The following is a 23,033-nucleotide window of genomic DNA, read 5'->3' as shown; positions in this document are numbered from 1 at the left end:
ATTTATTTCACACAGTTCTGGAGGTGAAGTCCAAGATCAAGGCATCAGAAGGTTTGATGTCTGGTAAGGGCTCCATCTTGGCTTCTAAGAAGTTGCCTTACTGCTGCATCCTCTGGAGGGGTGAAATGCTGTGTCCTCAATGGGTGGCAGGAATGGCAGGGCTAGAAAGTAGCAAACTCCTTCTGTCTAGCCCTTTTATAAGGGCACCTTATCCCGTTTATGAGGGCAAGGACTTCATGACTCAGTTACCTCTTAAAGGCCACACTTCTTACTACTGTTGCATTAGGAATTAAGTTTCAACATAAATTTTGACAAAAGCATTCAAACTATAGCAGACTCTGATCCATTTTACATTAATTTTTGTGAAAGGCCTGTACATATTTGTTGTAGGAGTGTTTGCTTGTGTGGCTGGCTCACGTGGCAGCATTGGATCCTTCTCAATATCTTTAAGCAGTGAAAAAGCTCAGATGTAGAGTTCTACTCTCTGTAATTTACTGTAATTTAAACTTAAGGACAAAAACATTTTTTTCGGTATAACTCTAAATTTTTTTCAGTGCGCATGTCTATGCTAAAATTTAGAGGCACTGGACATTTAAAAAGTTTCTCTATAACTTTACATAAAGTTTCTGGCTTTCTCAAACTAAGACTAGAAACCTTGCAGAAAATGAAATAGAAAATTTGAAATATTCTATATCTTATTTAGAAATTTTCATTTTCCTTGAGCCATGTAAAATTATAAACCAATGTTTATAATTATTTGGGGTTTAATAAAAAAAGTTCATTGATCACATTTATAGTTCGTATTCTTAATGATAAAGTGAGATATTTCCAGATTTATTTAGGACTCTATTTTCAATTTTTTTAAGCATTTCCAATTCCAGTTAACTTACACAATTTTTTAAGTAGAAAAAAAGTTTTACTGAATACAGTTAAGATAGTTGGAAGCTGGGATCCTAATTTCCTCTCCAATTTAGAAAATGAAAGAGATATTGGGGATACATTTAAGAGTGAGCCAGGAAAAAACCTCAGACTCTCACTTCTACCATAGCATTTTGAAGTAAGAAATCATACAGAAAACTGCTATAATATTGGCAACATGGAGTGAGATTATCAGTGAGGGAGGAAAACAGTAGTTTTTTTATCAATCAAGAGGAAGTCCACATGTTCCCAAGTAACACTTTTCATCATACTCCTTTTAATAACCAGAGGATGTACCTTTTAGTGCTGTGGTACCAACTCAGCCCTTAGTAAGTGTGGAGCCTACGAATGTCAAGTAAAGAAAGCTGTCAAAATGAAATCAGAATCCTTTGAAAATATTCACCTTTGCAGTGATGTCATTCTAACTATGCAATGCTTTTAACTTTTTAACGTGTTTCTAAATATTAAGCATGCCAAGCTCTGAATTCTAAGATACAATACCTCAATAGATTCAAATCTTAGTGGATTGGACCTTGACCTGGATATAAGGCTTTCCCTTTTACTAAAACTGAATTTAGACATAAAAGCTTTTTTTCCCTTTCACTATGGAATAGGAAACTTGACTTACTTAGTGTCTAGCATCAGCTATGACTTTAAGAAACATTTTCTTGCCAGGATTTTGATACCATTCATTAGTGTCTGCTGACTGGTAGAGAATATATATGAGGGAGAAATGCTCAGAAGATTCTAGCTTGTGGTAAATATGATAGGAAACAGGTCAAATATAAATCATAGCATTGACAAGGAAGACAACTGTAATTAGCATTTCTATTTATGCTTAATTTTTCAGCATGTTAAGAGGGGGAACATGAAGATGAAACTAACTGCTTGGTGGCAGAAATAATCTGTTTTCTGGCAATTTTTGAAAGCATCAACTAAAATAAGAAATTATTAAATATAGATATAAGTTATTTTATATCATACTTATGTAAGTATCAAATTTTGATTAAGGTCACCTTTAATCCATAAAAGAAAAAAACTAATATGAATGGGTCAAGAAGAATAATAAAATGATAGGGGAGACTCAGGAAAACAATGGATGTTATTATATAATAGTAAGAGAAATCACTGAGTTAGGATTCAGGAGGACTGAATGTTTGTTTTAGCTCAGCTGCTACATGGCTATCTGATTTTAGGCAAAGTGGTCACTTCATCTCTTGGATTCAATTTCTCCATGTTACATGGGGGTCACAGCATCTGAGATCTTTTCCATCTTTCAGTTTCTCTGAATAGAGAAAGAAGAAATAACACAGGTGAAAACATTTTGAAAAATATAAAACTCTACACAAGAGCAAGATGTTACTGTCATTGGTGAAATTTCTTACCTAAAGACAACAGGGGCAGATTTCACAGCTGTTACTGACAAGTGGGGAGATTCTGCAGGTGGGTCATGTAGACATGCTGCTTCAGGCTGAGCCTTGCAGGAGTGAGGAACTTCACACCCAAATAACTGCTAAGAGGAACAGTGCCAGTGATGGCTTCCATGCCTGGGAGTCTTTACAGCAATGTACACAGGACTAAGAGGGCAACGTTGCAAAACCTCATAATCTTGTAGCCCCTTCTTGAAAGCAGAAATATAATAGGACAATTTCCATAGCAGAATTTTACTTCTTTTAGCATCCAAAAAGATCAAAGAATTCCCAGGCATCTCTACAGATTGGCCTTCTTCAACTGGCCTCTCTAGCCCTTTAAGAATCAGCATTCTCATGAACATAGGCTTCTTTATTCCTTAGAAAAAAAGATAAACAAAATGTGATTGGTTATTATTTACTAATGTTTACACACATACACCTCATCTGAGAAGTCTCAGCTCCAAATGCAGTTGATGAGGGCTGGAAAAGTGACAAAATGAACACTTGTTTCACTTCAAGTTTCCCTAGGCCCTTCTTTCCTACTGTCCCCACCCCCTTGCCCCCCACAGCTATTTAAAAGATGCCATTTTTATTTATTTATGTACTCATTAAACAGGTAATAATTTACATGATCATCAAAATGCTATAAAAAAATCTATTAAAAAGTTTGCCCTGTTGGATGTCCTCTCTCACCACTCCTATTCAACATAGTGTTGGAAGTTCTGGCCAGAGGAATCAGACAGGAGAAGGAAATAAAGGGTATTCAGTTAAGAAAAGAGGAAGTCAAATTGTCCCTGTTTGCAGATGACATGATTGTATATTTAGAAAACCCCATCGTCGCAGCCCAAAATCTCCTTAAGCTGATAAGCAACTTCAGCAAAGTCTCAGGATACAAAATCAATGTGCAAAAATCACAAGCATTCTTATACACCAATAACAGACAAACAGCCAAATCATGAGTGAACTCCCATTCACAATTGCTTCAAAGAGAATCAAATACCTAGGAATCCAACTTACAAGGGATGTGAACGACCTCTTCAAGGAGAACGACAAACCACTGCTCAATGAAATAAAAGAGGATACAAACAAATGGAAGAACATTCCATACACATGGGTAGGAAGAATAAATATCATGAAAATGGCCATACTGCCCAAGGTAATTTATAGATTCAATGCCATCCCCATCAAGCTAGCAAGGACTTTCTTCACAGAATTGGAAAAAACTACTTTAAAGTTCATATAGAACCAAAAAAGAGCCTACATTGCCAAGACAATTCTAAGCAAAAAGGACAAAGCTGGAGGCATCGTGCTACCTGACTTCAAACTATACTACAAGGCTACAGTAACCAAAACAGCATGGTACTGGTACCAAAACAGAGATACAGACCAATGGAACAGAACAGAGCCCTCAGAAATAACACCACACATCTACAACAATCTGATCTTTGACAAACCTGGCAAAAACAAGCAATGGGGAAAGGATTCCCTATTTAATAAATGGTGCTGGGAAAACTGGCTAGCCATATGTAGAAAGCTGAAACTGGATTCCCTTCCTTACACCTTATACAAAAATTAATTCAAGATGGATTGAAGACTCAAATGTTAGACCTAAAACCATAAAAATGCTAGAAGAAAACCTAGGCAATACCATTCAGGACATAGGCATGGGCAAGGACTTCATGTCTAAAACAGCAAAAGCAATGGCATCAAAAGCCAAAGTTGACAAATGGGATCTAATTAAACTAAAGAGCTTCTGCACAGCAAAAGAAACTACTGTCAGAGTGAACAGGCAACCTACAGAATGGGAGAAAATTTTTGCAGTCTACTCATCTGACAAAGGGCTAATGTCCAGAATCTACAATGAACTCAAACAAATTTACAAGAAAAAAACAACCTCATCACAAAGTGGATGAAGGATATGAACAGACACTTCTGAAAAGAAGATATTTATGCAGCCAACAGACACATGAAAAAATGCTCATCATCACTGGCCATCAGAGAAATGCAAATCAAAACCACAATGAGATACCATCTCACACCAGTTAGAATGGCAATCATTAAAAAGTTAGGAAACAACAGGTGCTGGAGAGGATGTGGAGAAATAGGGACACTTTTACACTGTTGGTGGGACTGTAAACTAGTTCAACCATTGTGGAAGACAGTGTGGCAATTCCTCAAGGATCTAGAACTAGAAATACCATTTGACCCAGTCATCCCATTACTGGGTATATACCCAAAGGATTATAAAGGCACATGCACACATATGTTTATTGTGGCACTATTCACAATAGCAAAGACTTGGAACCAACCCAAATGTCCATCAATGATAGACTGGATTAAGAAAATGTGACATATATACACCATGGAATACTATACAGCCATAAAAAAGGATGAGTTCATGTCCTTTGTGGGGACATGGATGAAGCTGGAAACCATCATTCTCAGCAAACTATCCCAAGAACAAAAAATCAAACACTGCATGTTCTCACTCATAGGTGGGAATTGAACAATGAGAACACTTAGACACAGGAAGGGGAACATCACACAGTGGGGCCTGTCATGGGGTTGGGGGAGTAGGGAGGGAAAGCATTAGGAGATATACCTAATGTAAATGATGAGTTAATGGGTGCAGCACACCAACATGGCACATGTATACATATGTAACAAACCTGCATGTTGTGCACATGTACCCTAGAACTTAAAGTATAAAAAAAAATTGAAAAAAAGTTTGCCCTGTGTATCCAATTTATCTCCTGAGCCTTGCAATCAGCCTTTTTAGTTGCTTCTATATCTATTCAGTGTTTATGTATATCAACACAACTGTTTGCATGTCTTCTTATTTCTCTTCTTTATCACACAAAAAAGTTGTGTGCCAAATACGTTCTTGTGCTCCTTGTCCCCAAACTTTTCTAATATAGCCTGCCATTTATGCACTTTATAATGTAACGGTCACATGGTTCCATTTATAGTAAGCAGAAAAAGCCGAGTCTGATTCATTGAAAGGTTATTGCCCTTCTGAGGAAGAAATTAAAACTATGTAGCAATTCTAATTTTAAAGTAAATTGTGGTGCTGTGGCATAGCTGTGACCCTAAGCAACAATCTCATCTAACAGTCTTAGAACATTCTGCTGGCATTTGATGTCCTTAATAGCCCAAAGAAACCACATAAAAGTGCTTTTAAAAAAAGACTTGTTGAATTCAATTAAATTTAGAAGAAACTTGGCTGTTTTGCTTTTGTTTCACTTTTGATTCAGTTTAAAAACTGTGAGGATGAGGAAAGTAGCTTAGATGTTAAAACTTAAGTAATAAACAGATGGGGAGAAGACATAAGTGTGAAAAACTGTCAGTCTATCCATCCATTCATGCATGCAGCAAGAATTACTGAGCTCCTGCTATACTCCAGAAATGATTCCACACTCTGGGGATACAGTGGTAAAAATGCCAAGCTCATAACAGCTTGATGCCTGTATTCTAGGCTCTAGCATATTCTATTACCCTGTACAAAGGCACTATGATCTGCCACCAAAATTACTGCTCTGCCTCCTATCTCATTTCCTCATTTCTATCCATCCATCCTTTGGTCTGCACTCATAACAGCAGTCAGACTTGTTCTGTTAAAAAACAAAGGCCAGATGATGGCATCCCTACTCAAAATCCCCTGATAGTTTCTCATCCCCTTTGAGTAAAAGCCAACGTTCTTATAAGGCCTACACGATCTAGCTCTCTTACTGATCAGTGAAACTACATAATGATACATTTAGATATAAAACGTTATAAAGACTATGAAAAATGTAGAGTAATATATAACAGCATTTCTCTTTCCACTCAGCAATATTAGGTACTTAGTGTGTACTGATTACTGATTCTACCTCTTGAGATTCCAGGTATGAGAATGGTTATGACTGAGCACTAAGTGCAGGCATTGGCTTAAGTAACCATAGATTTCCTTTCATAAAAACATTGACATATTTAATGGAAGTGGTAGATAAACATTCATTATTTCTGCTGTACCATTGTCCTATCTATCCATTAAGCAAATACTCAAGAAAGCACAGCAGAAAAAAAAATTGGTTGAAAATAGTAGATTTAGGCAAGACTGAATTGAAGATCTTTAATTCTTTCCCTTGGAATTTCTCAGAGTTCAGAGACAGGCTCAATAAGAAAACAATTCAATGCCTTAAATCAAATATAAATCAATGCCTTAAAAAATACTGTTTTATTTTGCAAATGAATGAAAAGATCCCAACTTTATGTTTCCCAAAACACCAAAAAGAGGATTAAAAAGGTGGTTGGCTATATTTGTTTCCAAACAGAGTCAGATATTAAATATTACAGATAATTTTCAGCCAACTGACAAGAAGACTTTTAAACTATAATAGTTTTATATCCTTCCGTGTAACTTTCGGTAAAGTGGATTATACTGCTAGGATTTCCAGACAATATACTAAAAACAAAACCACTCTCAATTCCTTGAAAGAAAATAGTTCATACTATTTACCACGGCTGCATTCTGAACTTTAAATGCAAATAGTATGGTTATGCAATAGACACTCAAAAAATCTATTGAATGAATTAATAAACAAATAGATCCAAATAAGTCTTTCTTGCATATTTATTAGTAGAAAGAAAACAACGAACCAGGACCATCTAGGAGATTTACCTATATTTGGGATAGGAACCTCTCTTCCTCTGGAATTCCTTGCAGGGACATGCATTTAAGTTGTGCTTTAGATCCCATGAAGCAGCATGGGGGTGCAGAAAGAGAAGGCTGGTGGTGGTCAGAGACTCCTGAGCTCATATCATGGCATCCTGTTTGCTAGCTGGCAAAACGATCTGATGTGTGTTAGTTCTGTGGTTCCATGTTGCTATCTATAAAATTAGCCTAACACTACCTCCCTTACAGAAGCATAGTGAGGATAAAGGAGGTAACACCTGTACAGATCTCATGGTCTTTTCATTTAGGTTCTCTCTCATTGAAATACTCTTTTCTCAACACATTGCTTATCTATTTCCTTCTTTTCATATTTTTTCCATACGTTATTGGGATACAGGTGGTATTTGGTTACATGAGTATGTTCTTTAATGGTGATTTGTGAGATTTTAGTGCACCCATCATCCAAACAGTATACATTGCACCCTATTTGTAGCCTTTTATCCCCCGCCCCTCTACCACTCTTCCCCCCAAGTCCCCAAAGTCCATTGTATCATTCTTATGCCTTTGCATCCTCATAGCTTAGCTCCCACATATCAGTGAGAACACATAATATTTGGTTTTCCATTCCTGAGTCACTTCACTTAGAATAATAGTCTACAGTCTCACCCCAGTTGCTGCAAATGCTGTTAATTCATTCTTCTTTTTCCATAGTGGCTGTACTAGTTTACATTCCCACCAGTAGTGTAGAAGTCTTCCCTGATCACCCCATCCACACCAACAGCTACTGTTTTTTTGATTTTTCTATTATGTCCATTCTTGCAGGAGTAAGGAGGTATTGTATTGTGGTTTTGATTTGCATTCCCCTGATAATTCGTGATGCAGAGGAGTTTTTCATGTTTTTTGGCCATTTGTATATCTTCTTTGAGAATTGTCTATTCAGGTCCTTAGCCCACTTTTTGATGGGATTGTTTGTTTTTTTCTTACTAATTTGTTTGAGTTCATTGTAGATTCTGGATATTAGTCCTTTGTCAGATGTATAAATTGTGAAGATTTTCTCCCACTTTGTGGATTGCCTGTTTACTCTGCTGACTGTTCCTTTTGCTGTGCAAAAGGCTCTTTAGTTTAATTAAGTCCCAGCTATTTATCTTTGTTTTTATTGCATTTGCTTTTGGGTTCTTGCTCATGAAATCCTTGCCTAAGCCAATGTCTAAAAGGGTTTTTCCAATGTTATCTTCTAGAATTTTTATAGTTTCAGGTCTTAAATTTAAGCCCTTAATCCATCTTGAGTTGCTTTTTGTATAAGATGAGAGCTGAGGATCCAGTTTCATTCTCCTACTTGTAGCTAGCCAATTATCCCAGCACCATTTGTTGAAAATGGTGTCCTTTCCCCATTTACTGTTTTGGTTTGGTTTGCTGAAGATCAGCTGGCTGTAAGTATTTGGGTTTATTTCTTGGTTCACTATTCTAGTCCATTGGTCTATGTGCCTATTTTTGTACCAGTACCATGCTGTTTTGGTGACTATGGCCTTGTAGTATAGTTTAAAATCAGGTAGTGTGATGCATCCAGATTTGTTCTTTTTGCTTAGTCTTGCTTTGGCTATGTGGGCTCCTTTTGGTTCCATGTGAATTTTAGAATTGTTTTTTCTAACTCTATGAAGAATGATGGTGGTATTTTGATGGGGATAGCATTGAATCTGTAGATTGCTTTTGGCAGTATGGTCATTTTCACAATATTGATTCTACCAATCCATGAGTATGGGGTGTGTTTTCATTTGTTTGTGTCATCTATGATTTCTTTCAGCAGTGTTTTGTAGTTTTCCTTGTAGAGGCCTTTCACCTCCTTTGTTAGGTATATTTCTAAGTATTTTTATTTTTATTTTTGCAGCTATTTTAAAAGGAGTTGAGTTCTTGATTTGATTCCTACTTGGTCACTGATGGTATATAGAAGAGCTACTGATTTGTGTACAATAATCTTGTATCCAGAAACTTTGCTGAATTCTTTCATCAGTTCTAGGAGCTTTTTGGAGGAGTCTTTAGGGTTTTTGAGGTAAACAATCGTATCATCAGCAGACAGTGACAGTTTGACTTCCTCTTTACTGATTTTGATGCCCTTTATTTCTTTCTCTTGTCTGATTGCTGTGGTTAGGACTTCTGGTACTATGCTGATGAGAAGTGGTCTGAAAGTAGGCATCCTTGTCTTGTTTCATTGCTCAGAGGGAATGTTTTCAACTTTTCCCCATTCATTATTATGTTAGCTGTTGGTTTGTCATAGATGGCTTTAATTACATTGGGGTATGTCCCTCGTATGCCGATTTTGCTGAGAGTTTTAACCATAAAGCGATGCTGCATTTTGTCAAATGCTTTTTCTGCATCTATTGAGATGACCATATGATTTTTGTTTTAAATTCTGTTTCTGTGGTGTATCACATTTATTGACTTGAGTATGTTAAATCATCCCTGCATCCCTGGTATGAAATACACTTGATCATGGTGGATTCTCTTTTTGATATGCTGCTGGATTCAGTTAGCTAGTATTTTGTTAAGGATTTTAGCATCTGCCTTCATCGGGGATATTGGTCCGTAGTTTTCTTTTTCGGTTATGTCATTTCCTGGTTTTGGTATTAGGGTGATGCTGGCTTCATAGAATGAATTAGGGAAGGTTCCCTCTTTATCTTGTGGAATAGTGTCAAAAGGATTTTTGCCACTTCTTTCAATGTCTGGTAGAATTCTGCTGTGAATCCATCTGGTCCTGGACTTTTTTTTGTTGCTATTTTTTAAATTACCATTTCAATCTCACTCCTTGTTATTGGTCTGTTCAGGGTATCTAATTCTTCCTGACTTAAGCTGGAAGGGTTGTTTTTCCAGGAATTTATCCATCTCCTAGTTTTTCTAGTTTATGTGCATAAAAGTGTTCATAGCAGCCTTGAATGATCATTTTTAATCCCGTGGTGTCAGTTGTAATAGTTGTTTCCTTTCCTAATGAGGTTATTTGGATTTTCTCTCTTCTTTTCTTGGTTAATCTTGCTAATGATCTATCAATTTTATTTACCTTTTCAAGGAACCAGCTTTTTGTTTCATTTATCTTTTTTTTATGTTTCAATTTCTTGTAGTTCTGCTTTGATCTTTGTTATTCATTGTGTTATTTGTTGCCTGTGTATCTTGGGTGTTTTGTCTTTTGTTTTTGCTTTCTAACTTGTATTTTTGTTTTATAGGTCCTGTGTGATTTATGCTTTAAAGAGTTCCCTTTTGATGTGTTTCCATGATTTGTTTCAAGATTTAGAGCTCCTTGTAGCAGTTCTTGTAGTGGTGGCTTGGTAGTGGTGAATTCTCTCAGCATTTGTTTGTCTGAAAAAGACTGTAACTTTCCTTCATGTGATGCTTAGTTTTGCTGAATGCAAAATTCCTCACTGATAATTGTTTTGTTTGACAAGGCTGAAGATAGGGCCCCAATGCTCTCTAGCTTGTAGTGTTTCTGCTGAAAAATCTGCTGTTAATCTCATAGGTTTTCCTTTATAGGTTACCTGGTGCTTCTGTCTCACAGCTCTTAAAATTCTTTCACTCATCTTAACTTTGGGTAACCTGATGACAATGTGCCTCAGTGAAGAACTTTTTGTGATGAATTTCCCAGGTGTTCCTTGTGCTTCTTGTATTTGCACGTCTAGGTCTCTAGTAAGGCTGGGGGTGTTTTCCTCCATTATTCCCCCAAATATGTTTTCCAAACTTTTAGATTTCTCTTCTTCCTCAGGAATACTGATTATTTTTAGGTTTGGTCATTTAGCATAATCCCAGACTTCTTGGAGGCTTTTTCATATTTTCTTATTCTTTTTTCTTTGTCTTTTTTGGATGGGTTAATTTGAAGACCTTGTGTTTGAGCTCTGAATTTCTTTCTTCTACTTCTTCATTTCTATTGCTGAGACTTTTCAGAGAGCATTTTGCATTTCTATTAGTTTGTCTGTTTCCTGAAGTTTTGATTTTTTTTTCTTTATGCTATTTCCTTGAATATGTCTCCCTTCAATTCTTGTATTGGTGTTGGATTTCCTTGCATTGGGCTTCATCTTACTCTGGTGCCTCCTTGGTTAGCTTCATAACTAACCTCCTGAATTCTTTTTCAGGTATTTCAGGGATTTCTTCTTGGTTTGATCCATTGTTGGTGAGCTAGTGTGATTTTTTGGGGATATTAAAGAACCTTGTTTTGTCATATTACTAGAGCTGGTTTTCTGGTTCCTTCTCATTTGGGTATGCTCTGTCAGAGGGAAGTTCTAGAGCTGAAGACTGTTCAGATTCTTTTGTCCCATGGGGTTTTTCCTTGATGTAGTACTCTCCCCCTTTTCCAATGGATGTGGCTTCCTGAGAGCCAAGCAACAGTGATTGTTATCTCTCTTCTGGATCTAGCCACCCAGCAAGTCTACCAGGCTCCGGGGTAGTACTAGGGGTTGTCTGCACAGAGTCCTGTGACATGAACCATCTATGGGTCTCTCAGCCATTAATACCAGCACCTGTTCTGGTGGAGGTGGTGGGGGATGAAATGGACTCTATGAGGAGTTCTTAGCTTTGGTGGATTAATGATTTATTTTTGTGTTGGTTGGCCTCCTGCCAGGAGGTGGCATTTTCCAGAAAGCATTAGCTGTAGTAGTATGGAGAGGAACCAGTGGTGGGCAGGGCCCTAGAACTCCCAAGAGTATATGCTTTTTGTCTTCAGCTACCAGGGACGGAAGGGAAGGCCCATCAGTTGGGGGCAGGACTAGGCATATCTGAGCTCAGACTCTCCATGGGTGGGTCTTGCTGTGGCTGCTGTAGGGGAAGGGGGTGAGGTTCCCAGGTCAAAGCAGTTGTGTACCTAGGAGGATTATGGCTGCCTCTGCTGAGTCATGCAGGTTGTCAGGGAAGTGGGGGTAAGCTGGCAGTCACAGGCCTCACACAGCTCCCAAGCAATCCGAAGGGCTGGTCTCACTCCCACTGTGCCTCCACCTAACAGCACTGAGTCTGTTTCCAGGCAGTGAGCAAGCAGGGCTTGAGAACTTGCCCCAGGCTACCCACCTCCCAGCTGTGAAAGAAAGGACTTTGGTTCTTCCCCTTGCCTGTGGAGTCTGTATGCCAGATTCATGCCCTCCCCTGTTGCAGGGTGATCAGACCCAACACCAGGCCATGGGGGCTACGAAGTCCGGCAGAGTCAGAGGAATGAGACGAGACAAGTTACGAGTACATAGGGTGGGTCCAGGGGGCTAATGCTAGTATGGAGGCTGCAAAGCCCCCGAGTTCTGGGAGCCCACACTATTTATTGGTAATCAAACAAAGAAGCAGGTGGTGAGAATGTGCAGACATAGGGGTAGGCAGATGAGGACATGAGGTTGTGGGGGTAGAAAGGTAGTGATACATCAAGTGTAGCTGTGATGGTTTAGCATATGCTCTGCTACTTGAGATAATGGAGAGCAGGTTCTTTTAACTCAAGATACAATTGATCCTGGCAGAGCAAGGAGCAAGAAGCCAGCAAGTCTGGACACATTCCAGAGGCCACGAGGGGTTTTATGCCCTGAGCCCTGGATTCTCTCCAAGCCACAAGGGGTATTATGACCTGAGCTTAGGTTGTGGTGCAGCAGGGCAGCCTTCCACCCTTTGGCACAGAGCTTGGTGTTCCATAGGCCATGAGGGGTGTTAGACCCTGGACCCAGGACATGTTCCAAGATTCTTTTACATTATGTCAGACAAGCAAGCCCTGCCTCAGCCCTTCTACCAACATCCCCTGAATTCTGGCCGGGAGGCATCTCACCTGGTTCAAATTGTTACAAAGTTCAGCTGGAGACTTCTCTGTGGCATTTTTCCTGCACCTCTGGCTGCCCTCCTGAAGGATCCCTGTGGTTCCAGGAAGGAATGGCCTGCTTGGGGACCCAGTGGGCTCCCAGGGCCTTTCCTGCTGCTTCCTCTACACCTGTATTTTGCTTAGCTCTCTAAATTGACTCGGCTCCAAGTAAGGTCAGGAACTTCTCCTGCAAACTAGACCTTCAGTTTCCCCATGGGGGTGTATGTTTGGGAGTGGAGGATCTCCCTTTCCCACTTCTGCAGTTTGGGCACTCACAGTATTTGAGGTGTCTCCCAGGTTCTGCAGGAACAGTCCACTTCCTTCAGAGGGTCTGTGGGTCCTCTTGGGATTCCTGCAGTCATTTGTTCTTGCAGTCATTCCGGAGCTAAAATTCCATGATAAGAGCCTCCGCACGCTGCTCCGTCTATCTGAGTCAGAGCTGCAATCTAGTCCTGCCTCCTGTCTGCCATGATGAACTTTGGTGAAGCAGCTGTTTCCTTCAGGTTTTGACACAAATATTTCCTTCTAAGAGATACCTTCACCTATCTCTCAGGGTCCCCCTCTTGACTTATCTCTATTATATCACCCTTTTAACATTTTCTTCATAGCACTTACTAGTATCTGAAATTACGGTCAGGTGCCACATAATGATGTTGGGGTCATCAATGGGAATCATGTATGATGGTGGTCCCATAAGATTATAATACAGTATTTTTACTGTACATTTTCTATGTTTAAATACATAAATACTTACCAGTGTGTTACAGTTGCCTACAATATTTGGTACAGTAACATGCTGTAAAGGCTTATAGCCTAGGAGCCATAGGCTATACCATATAGCATATGTGTGTAGTAGGATACACCCTCTAGCTTTGTGTAAGTACACTATGATGTTCACAAACAGATGAAATCACCTAACAATGTATTTCTCGAAATGTATCCCTGTTGTTAAGTGACACATGACTGAATGCTGTTTCTTTGATTATGATCTGTCTCTTTTACTAGAATGTAACCTCTTTGGAACGAGGAACCTTGTCTACCTAGTTCACTGCTTCATATCCAGCCTTGAAAAGTAAATGTGCTGTATGAATGAATAACAATTTCTAGCTCACAAGTATTATTCAATACATGTCAATTTACCCTATTTTCCTAGGGCATGGCCAATATTTAAAATAGTTCAGAACATACTGCAAGTGATCAATATTTATTGATATTGATCATTGATTATTGAAACTTATTGATAATGGAAAAACATAGGAAAAAATTTTATACTGCAAGAACTTCTAGATTCAGTCCTGAAAACATGTCCTTTAGCATATTTACTTTGATTTTCACAAACCTATACATGTGGCTATTTTTGCTTGCAAAATATGTTCTCATCTGAATGTGAATCCATATGGCACTTCCAACCACCAACTCTGTATAAAATTGGATAACAAAGTCCCTGGAGGTTTAAGATAAGTAACGTCTTCAGCCAAAAATTCACTTCAGAATGGTTAGTTTTCTTCTTTGTCTTTGTTTATCATGTCTTATGAGTGATGACTAGTTTCAAAAAGACTTTTATTTTACTTTTTGCGACGGGCAGTAGTCAGAAAAAAAGGAATTGATCTTGGACTTGAAGAAACAGCCCCAGAGGTGAGAGAGATAGTCGTTAACCTGCACAGCCTCTTTCCAGCCTCTTCACAGATAACAAGAGATTTCAGAACAAGAAACTTGTATATTCTGTGCAGCTCAAATAAAATTAAGAAGCTGAACATCAGTTGACAAAGAGTAAAAAATAATTGGGAGTTGACAGGAAAATAAACTCTCATTTATGAAAATGTAGCTTATTCCACAACACCAGATTTCAAAAGATACAGAATCCTGTTGCTCCACAATTCAATTTGTCCTACAGTAAGAAACTTTAATTTATAAATTACTATAAGTCATTTCACTGCATATAAGTGTTTTATTTACATCCAATAGTACAAAGTATTTATGGTATTTCTTTGAAAAATTACAATAAAATATTCTTTATAAAGTAGATAACTAATGCCCACATAAAGAACAAGAAATAATGCAAACTTCAAACATGGCTAATCATAATGAAGGTGGAATGAATCCAATATAAAACTTTTTGGACAGGTCTTTGGTTTACATGATCATTTACTCTCCAGCCAAAATTACATTTAGTCCTTTAATTTTTCCAGCTATCCAAATAAACCTGAGGTTAATTGTTTTCCAACTCTGAGTCCTGAATTGCACACTGTCAAAAATGGACCTATAAATGCATTTCAAATTTACTATCTTTTCAAAGTGGATTAGGTTTTAGTTTTTAAAAACTGTTTTAGAACATGAATTGCCATTTCCTGGGAGGGGCCTATGTAGAAACTTAGGAAACCTCCAAACTATGGCAGGTTCACAAGTGCATTGTCCCTGGCATAGATTTCCTTATACTGAATCCTGGCTCTGCCATTTACTAGCTGTGTGACTGGAAAAGTTATTTCATTATTTAGTTCTTCAATATCTTCATCTGTAAAATGGGTATAATGTGGAATTATACCTACTTTATATGATTATCTGTAATAGTTCCTGTGAGGATTAAATTACTTAATCATGGAAACCTCACAGGACAGCATCTGCCATGTAGTAAAATTCAGTAGTATTTCACTTGTATTTAATGATAACAAAGGCTTTTTTGGCTCTGAAACCAGAGTAATCAAAGGTAATGAAAGAAAGAAACTCAGTCCTAATCCTTCTTTCCTCAATGACTGCTAAGCTGATATGAGCATAGGGATCCTGCTGGTCATTATTCCTGACTGAATGGAAGAATCTGCCTGTAGTAGGAGAGGAAAAGCCAACAGGCAAAGAGAAATAAAGACAAGGAAAAACATTCTGAGGGCCAGTTCTAGCCCTGAGGCTCTAGGAAGGGCTTAGAACTTTATAGCTGTTTCTCTGATTCCCCAATAAATTCCTTTTCATTTTATTTTGTTTGTACTGAAGTTGGGGTTGTTTTTCTGTTACTTAGAAGTAACAGGTCATCACTGGAACATGGGACTAAGTTACTGACACCTGGATGAAACAGGCAGAAAGATCACACGCTTACTTAAGGTTTGTCAGGCTGTTGGGCCTCAGTCTAACTCCAGAGTCCATTTCACCAGGCCCTTTCCTCGGGACCTTTGACACTGGGAGGGACAGAAAGATGGCATAGGACGAACTCAGGAAAGTGAAGTAGGAAGGGAAGAAATCATAGAAAAAGAAACAGGTTGTCTATGGCTCTGGGATGAATAACTTTTTCCCCAAAGTGGAACTTCAGAATTCTAACAGTAATTCCAAATAGGAGACTCCACAGTATTCAGAACACAGAAAAATTGTTTAAATAAAGGTAGACCCATACAGGGACTATTTTGGATTCTTACTTATACATAAAACCAACTATTTACTAAGAAGTTTGGCATGTTAATCATTTAAACTGCCCTAAGAGGAAAATTTAAGTTTCTGGTGACAGCTGCAATCTACTCTTTTGTAACAAAGTTCAAGGCTTATGGCTGAGATTATTCTTTTATTCTTGCAGGACTTTGAATCACATAATTTAATGATACATAGCACATCTGAGGCCAATGCCTAAAAGTATCAGAGTTCTCAACTGATGAACCAAAAAAATAGTACATGAACTAATAAGGAAAAGTTGAGAATGAGTAAATTCACATATTATAAAGTATATAACATCATGAAGGTGAGCTAAATGTCCAGTTCTCACAACATGGCAGCATAAGAGAGCAGAACTGCCTGCTGTCTAAGCTACCAACTGCTGTCTAATATCAATTCTAATTACAATAAATGAATATTTTTAAAAAGACAGCAAAGTAGGAATCCATGAATCAGTTTCCCCAAAGTCCATCTGTGGCTGACTTAAAAAGCAACTACAAATTCTTCCCTCTTCATCCAAGCCCTTTGGTGGTACCCTTCCATGGTGACTGGATTTGGCTATGTGATTTACTTTGTCCAACAAAACAGTGGCAAACATAAAACAAGCAGCAACTTGAAAACTACTTGTATATTGTGGTTTGCCCTGTCTTGATCCTCTTGGGACCCCTGACAAGGCCACCATGTTAAAATTTCCAGGCTAGCAAGGTGGACACATATAGTCCAGGCTTCCCAACAACTCCAGTTGATAGGTGGTCACGCTCCTTTGTTTTGACATGCAAAATGGTTTAGCTGAACTCGTAGATGTAACTGAGACCAGCAGAAAATCACGCAGTTCAGCCCAGTCCAAATTTCTGACCAACAGAGCTATGAGCTAAATAAATAGTTGTTATATAATACAATATTTGTGTACATATTGTACTAGTTGTAAATAGTTGTTTAAACTATAATGATTATTGCTATTCGGTTTGTAATTATAAATTTGTTGATATTCACTTTATGTTGTGTTCTATAAGAGCAAAAACAAGATACTGATTTTGAATGTAAAATTCTATAGAATTGCTTAGTAAGGATAATAAACTGCTATACCAAATCATATATGAGTAAATCAGTGAAAATTAAATCATGTTTTTGAGAAGCACAAGAACTATTTCATTATGTATAAGATTTGTCTATTTTTAATTGGCAAGGTAGATAACATAAATGAACACTGTCAGCCACAGATAAGTGAGTTGACTGTATTTGTCTTCAGGGTCAGACAGTACTGTGGGTAGATGGCATCCAATAATGGTCTTGCTTATTTATGTGGATAAAAAAGCATCCCTTCCTTGATATCAGCCAAAAAAAAACCCAGCAAAAAATCACAATCATACCAAGCAATATAATTAATGAAAACAAATGAGAACAAAATAAATGCTAGCTTTTTAATATTATTTGTGCTAGATTTGGAAAGATCTAGGTAAAAATTTAGGTATGACGGTCCACAATTTAAAAAGAATCAATATGACATCAAACATTAAATTCAAACTAAACCTCAGTGACTCAGAGCTCCAACATCTTCAGAGAGCAGCTTTGGAACTGACTGCCTGAAGAATTTATCTATTTAACTGCAAGACAAAGGATATTGTTTTGAACAGGGTAAATGGCAAAAGAGAAACAAGCTGCAACTACAACTGCTGATGTTGCAAAGAGAAATGCCTTTTTATCTTTAGCCTTGATTTCTTTTCATGTCTTTATTTTTCTATACATATAAATACGTGATAATATTTTAATTTTAAATAGCATCAGACAGACATTCACTGGTGATGTTTGTCATGTTTTATATCAAAGCAAATCACCACCACTATAATTCTAATTATCAAAAATATGAAGTAGAGAATTTTCTTTTTACATCTGACATAAACACACACACGTACACACATGGGCATGCGCATACAAATATATTTCTAAGAAATGTTTATTTAGAACTTTACATTGTTTATTTAGGACATTACTTATTTTTAAATGTTAAATGTTTCTAAATAATAAATATATATAAATTTCTAAATAAATATTCTGACATATTTCTATAAAAGGAATATATGTTACATATTAAAATCAATAATACAAACATTAATAAGTATATTAATAATATGAATAAATAAATGCAAAAAAAGCATTAATAATACAAATATTGCAAAAATTGAATAAATTGATATGGTTTGGTCATGTTAGTGACCATAGAAAGTCTACACATTGGTGAGCCAAGATTGCGCCACAGCACTCCAGCCTAGGAGACATAGCGAGACTCCGTCTCAAAAAAAAAAAAAAAAAGAAAAGAAAGCCTACACATTGATTGGTTGATCTAGATCCTGACTCTCTTCTAATCCATAGCCTCCCCGCTGTTTTTCTTTTAGGAAGGCATTCTAGTGGAAAAATATATTGGCCTTTGAGCATTAAGGTAGTTGCGTCTTAGATAAAAGAATAGAAAATAAGTACTCCATACAGTGTTGCTAGACTAAAATTTAGTAGACTTAAATTTAACCAGAGTTTTGTATTTAAATAATATAAAATTATTCTAGTTTGGTCTCTTTGGGCATCTAGTTATTCATATTCATTAAGTCAGTCAAAAGCTCTTTCTTGAACATTTGCTATGTTTATATGCTGGCTATTTGTGAATGTGACAGACAAAGTCTTTGGATTCATGAAGCTTATAGTCTAGTAAGAAATACAGATAAATAAGTTAGCAACTTCAATGGTGTGATGATGGCTATAAGTACAGAAAAACATAGTCATGAGGAGGAGAGCAATGTCATGAAAAGCTTCCTGACATTATATATCCTTTTATATCTTATCTTTTCATTGCATATTAAGTTATGCATACTGCTACAGCAAACTGCAAACGAAGAGCTTCGGGTACTTGGCAAATAACCATTGATTGGTCCAGTTATTATATTTTTATGGGAGCCATAAGAAAAAACAGGGAAAATAAAACCACACGTATATACTTGTATTTATTACATTAAAATGTTTCTGGTTGTTATAAAAATGGCATATTGCTATATTGGCTGAATCAACAGATATTGTTCTTGTTCATACCTCCTTATCATGAGAGCAGCTAGAATTGTTTCTAAATAAAGCTGAAGCAACATGAGAATTACATTTTTAATGTAACCTATTCTGCTATGCTGGCCATAACTAAGGACCATCAACTGGCATCTGAGTCAAAGGAAAATATTCATGGGTTATATTGAGTGAGTCCTAGTATGGCTCAGATGGAAGCCTGTTGTGTGTGTTGTGAGTGGGAACCAGAGTAGACCGATTAGAATCTCTGTGGGTTTCAGTGTGGGGAAGGAGACAGAAGATGAAAAAGAAGGTAGATATTTTGAACTCAAGTTTTATCCCAAGTCTCACTTCTTGATGAGGCTTTGATATACATTCCAATGCTAAAAGTTCTGGGGCCCACCAGGGAGAGACTATGTAGATGGAAGCAAAATATCCTCTCCTAACTCATGTTTCTCTACTCTCAACGACTTTCCTTATTTCTTCCTTGCATCGGTAAAATGCCCAACTAATGTAATTCTAAATAATGTACCAAATGTAACATTTATTTTAGAACATCAAATGGAACATTTAGAACATTTTAGAACATCACTGTTTTGGGAGGACAAGGTCATTAACTGTAATAATTAGCAAGTATACAAAAAAGTGACCAAAATCTGTGTCTTTTCAAGTTAAAGAAGGAACTGACGTTTTAAATGATGTAAAAAGCCATTTTAAAATGTTCCTGAAGACAGCAACAATGAATGATTCAATTATCTAACACTATTTAACATCATACAAAAATTATGATAAAAGTTGATAAAACTATTTGGTGTATTGCCTCAGTCATATTAAATAAATCATGCATAATCCTTACACTGTGTGCAATTAACAGCCATTTAATAATTTTTGTATGTATTTTCCTTTCTCATTTGATCTAATAGGTTCACACAGCACGTTAATGGCAGAGCCAGGACTTGAATCCAGGTATTCTGACTCTAGCTCAAGTGTTCTGTATTTATAGCTGCCTTACTATTTTAGACAAAGACAATCTATCAAAATTTAGTGTCTAGCGGAAAGTTGGTTGGTTTTTATTTTGTTCAATGTATTTCTCCTTTATTTATTAGAGAAAAGTCATTTAAATAATTACAAAATAGTTATCAATTCGAATATTTTAAAGGTTTTGATCTTGGTTAATTTACCCTTATCAAATATTAAGCCTAAATTACAAAACCCTTAAAAAATATGAACTCCAAATTCAATTAGAATTTTTTTCTTAGATGCCTGCTGATTATTTCTCATAATAAGCAGTTTTCTTCCAAAACCTACACCATTATTTCAGTTTGATGAAAATTTGTTCCTGATGGAGGAAAACTGGATTTGGAAGATAGAAAAATTAAGTTAATCCTCTGACATTGTAATGATAAACATTTAACTCAGAATTTACTGAAAAAAAAAAATTAGAGCATATCTAGAGATTCAGATTACATGCAAACAAGTTTACAGTCTTCCAAATTGCATTATTTGTCTTTCAAGGTTGAGAAAATCTCATTGGATGATCAATAGTTCACAGAATTTTTCATATGTTAATAAAGAGAAAAAATTAACACAAGGAAAGGTCCAGTATAATACCAAACATTATAAAACAGAAAAGATCCATAGTCTATCAACTTTCTAGCTACACAGAATTCAAACATCAAGCTGGGTGTCAGGTTGCATTATATGTAACTCAAAACCATTTGGAGATTTGGAGAAACTTCCAAATTGCATTCCTTTCAGAAAGCTAAAATCCATGACTATTTAAAAAAATTTACCTTCCATGTCACTCACATTACATAACAAATAGAATCACTTTGCTTTCAGTCTTTATCAAGTAACCTGCTCTATAGCACAGCTATCAGAGAATGGCAGGCTGCTTTTCTAATGGCCTGATTAAGGGAAACAAGAATTTCCCATACAGAAGCTTTTGGAAGCCTTTTATTACTATATATACATTACTATATTTTTATTACTCTCTCTATATTACTATATATAAAACAAATTCCACATTTATTAAAACTATTTATAAATTCCAGGTTTGACTGGTATTCCAATTGGAAAGAAAGAGAAAATATCAAGGTTTCTAGACATTCTTTTTTTTTTTTTTTGAGATGGAGTCTCTGTCTGTCACCCAGGCTGGAGTGCAGTGGCGCCATCTCCGCTCACTGCAAGCTCCGCCTCCCGGGTTCACGCCTTTCTCCTGCCTCAATCTCCCGAGTAGCTGGGACTACAGGCGCCCGCCACCACGCCGGCTAATTTTTTGTATTTTTAGTAGAGACGAGGTTTCACAGTGTTAGCCAGGATGGTCTTGATCTCCTGACCTCGTGATCTGCCCGCCTCGGCCTCCCAAAGTGCTGGGATTACAGGCGTGAGCCACCGCGCCCGGCCCTACATATTCTCTCTTTTTTTTTTTTTTTTTTTAAGATGGAGTCTTGTTCTGTTGCCCAGGCTGGAGTGCAATGGCATGATCTCAGCTCACCGCAACCTCCGCCTCCCGGGTTCAAGCGATTCTCCTGTCTCAGGCTCCAGAGTAGCTGGGATTACAGGCATGCGCCACCATGCCCGGCTAATTTTATATTTTTAGTAGAGACAGGGTTTCTCCATGTTGATCAGGCTGATCTCGAACTCCTGATCTCAGGTGATCCATCCGCCTTGGCCTCCCAAAGTGCTGGGATTACAGGCGTGAGCCACGGCACCAGGCCTTATATATTCTTAATTATGGGGAATAGAATGCAGCTGTGATTATCTGCTTCAAGCTTCTAACCACGTTTTCAAAATGCTCAATGACAAAAATAAGCAAATATATTTGCTTAAAGCTAAAAATGTTCAAAGAATGCATTTAAAAAAAGAAAATGTAAAAATCACTGGCATCTGTGACATTATGAAGGTAAGTAAAATGGTACCAAGTTCCTGTCAGACTAATAACTGGAAAAGATGTCCAGGAGTGCCACCTTGAGAGAAAATTTAAGACAATGCATTTTGAAAACAAAATTGGCATAAAGGGTTTCAACGTTGCTCATCACAGTTACCCCAACTAAAGAACATCACTGTAAATTTTTATAGTACAAGTGAAGAGATAAGCATGGTCTTTCAACTCAGATCCTATTATATTCTTCTGTCTTTTCTTATCAGTATTCCACATGTATTTCATTCCAATGTGCCTCCTGGATGAGGTATTATTTTAATGGAGAAAGGTATTCTTAGAGTCATTGGTATGTGAAGAAAGGATTCCTCTTTTTTTCTACCCTTTCTGGTGGTTCCTTTCTCTGTCTTCAGTCTTCCTACTCTCTTCCTTCTTTTCCTAGCAATACCCTTTAAGTTCTCATGCTCATGATCCCCAGAAATACTTGTGCTTATGTGTGGGCAGGCAGTGTGTGGGTATGTGTGGGGGATATGGTTGGAGAGCGGGAGGGAATAGAATAAGACATTCTCATATGCTTTTATAATATTAATAACCAATTAGCTTTAATGTGTTACTTTTCCTTGCATTTCCTGCATTTTATGATACATTTCTCTGCATTTCAAAGAACAAAATTTATGACCAAGACATAGATTTCTAGATTTGTCTAAGTAAAAACTACTGACTTAGATCAAGATCATCCCCTCCCATGGTTCTCCACAGCCCAGGGCCTGTTTATACCTCTGAAACCTTACAATGCATTTGGCCCAAAGACCCAATGTATACATTACACACACACACACACATACACACAAACACACACACACACACACACACACAGTGAAGATTCTAGGTCAAGCTAGTTTTCTTCATCTAAATTTGATTTCT

The 23,033-nt window shown here is 37.2% G+C and overlaps 1 protein-coding gene across 1 annotated transcript in view; it reads right to left on the bottom strand.

Moving 5' to 3' along the window:
* Positions 1-2,659: 2,659 nt before the first annotated feature.
* LOC100591198 (dol-P-Glc:Glc(2)Man(9)GlcNAc(2)-PP-Dol alpha-1,2-glucosyltransferase-like) overlaps positions 2,660-23,033 on the bottom strand; it is a 35,970-nt gene continuing 15,596 nt past the window's right edge. Inside the window, exon 3 of the mRNA XM_030822619.1 lies at positions 2,660-2,706. Coding sequence (XP_030678479.1) covers positions 2,701-2,706 — 6 coding nt within the window. The 3' untranslated portion in view covers positions 2,660-2,700. The remainder of the gene's footprint in view (positions 2,707-23,033) is intronic.

The sequence above is a fragment of the Nomascus leucogenys genome, chromosome 11 (genome assembly GCF_006542625.1).
Source record: "Nomascus leucogenys isolate Asia chromosome 11, Asia_NLE_v1, whole genome shotgun sequence".
NCBI lineage: Eukaryota > Metazoa > Chordata > Mammalia > Primates > Hylobatidae > Nomascus > Nomascus leucogenys.
Note: the sequence above shows the minus strand (reverse complement) of the source record. Positions and strands in the feature narration are given on the sequence as shown.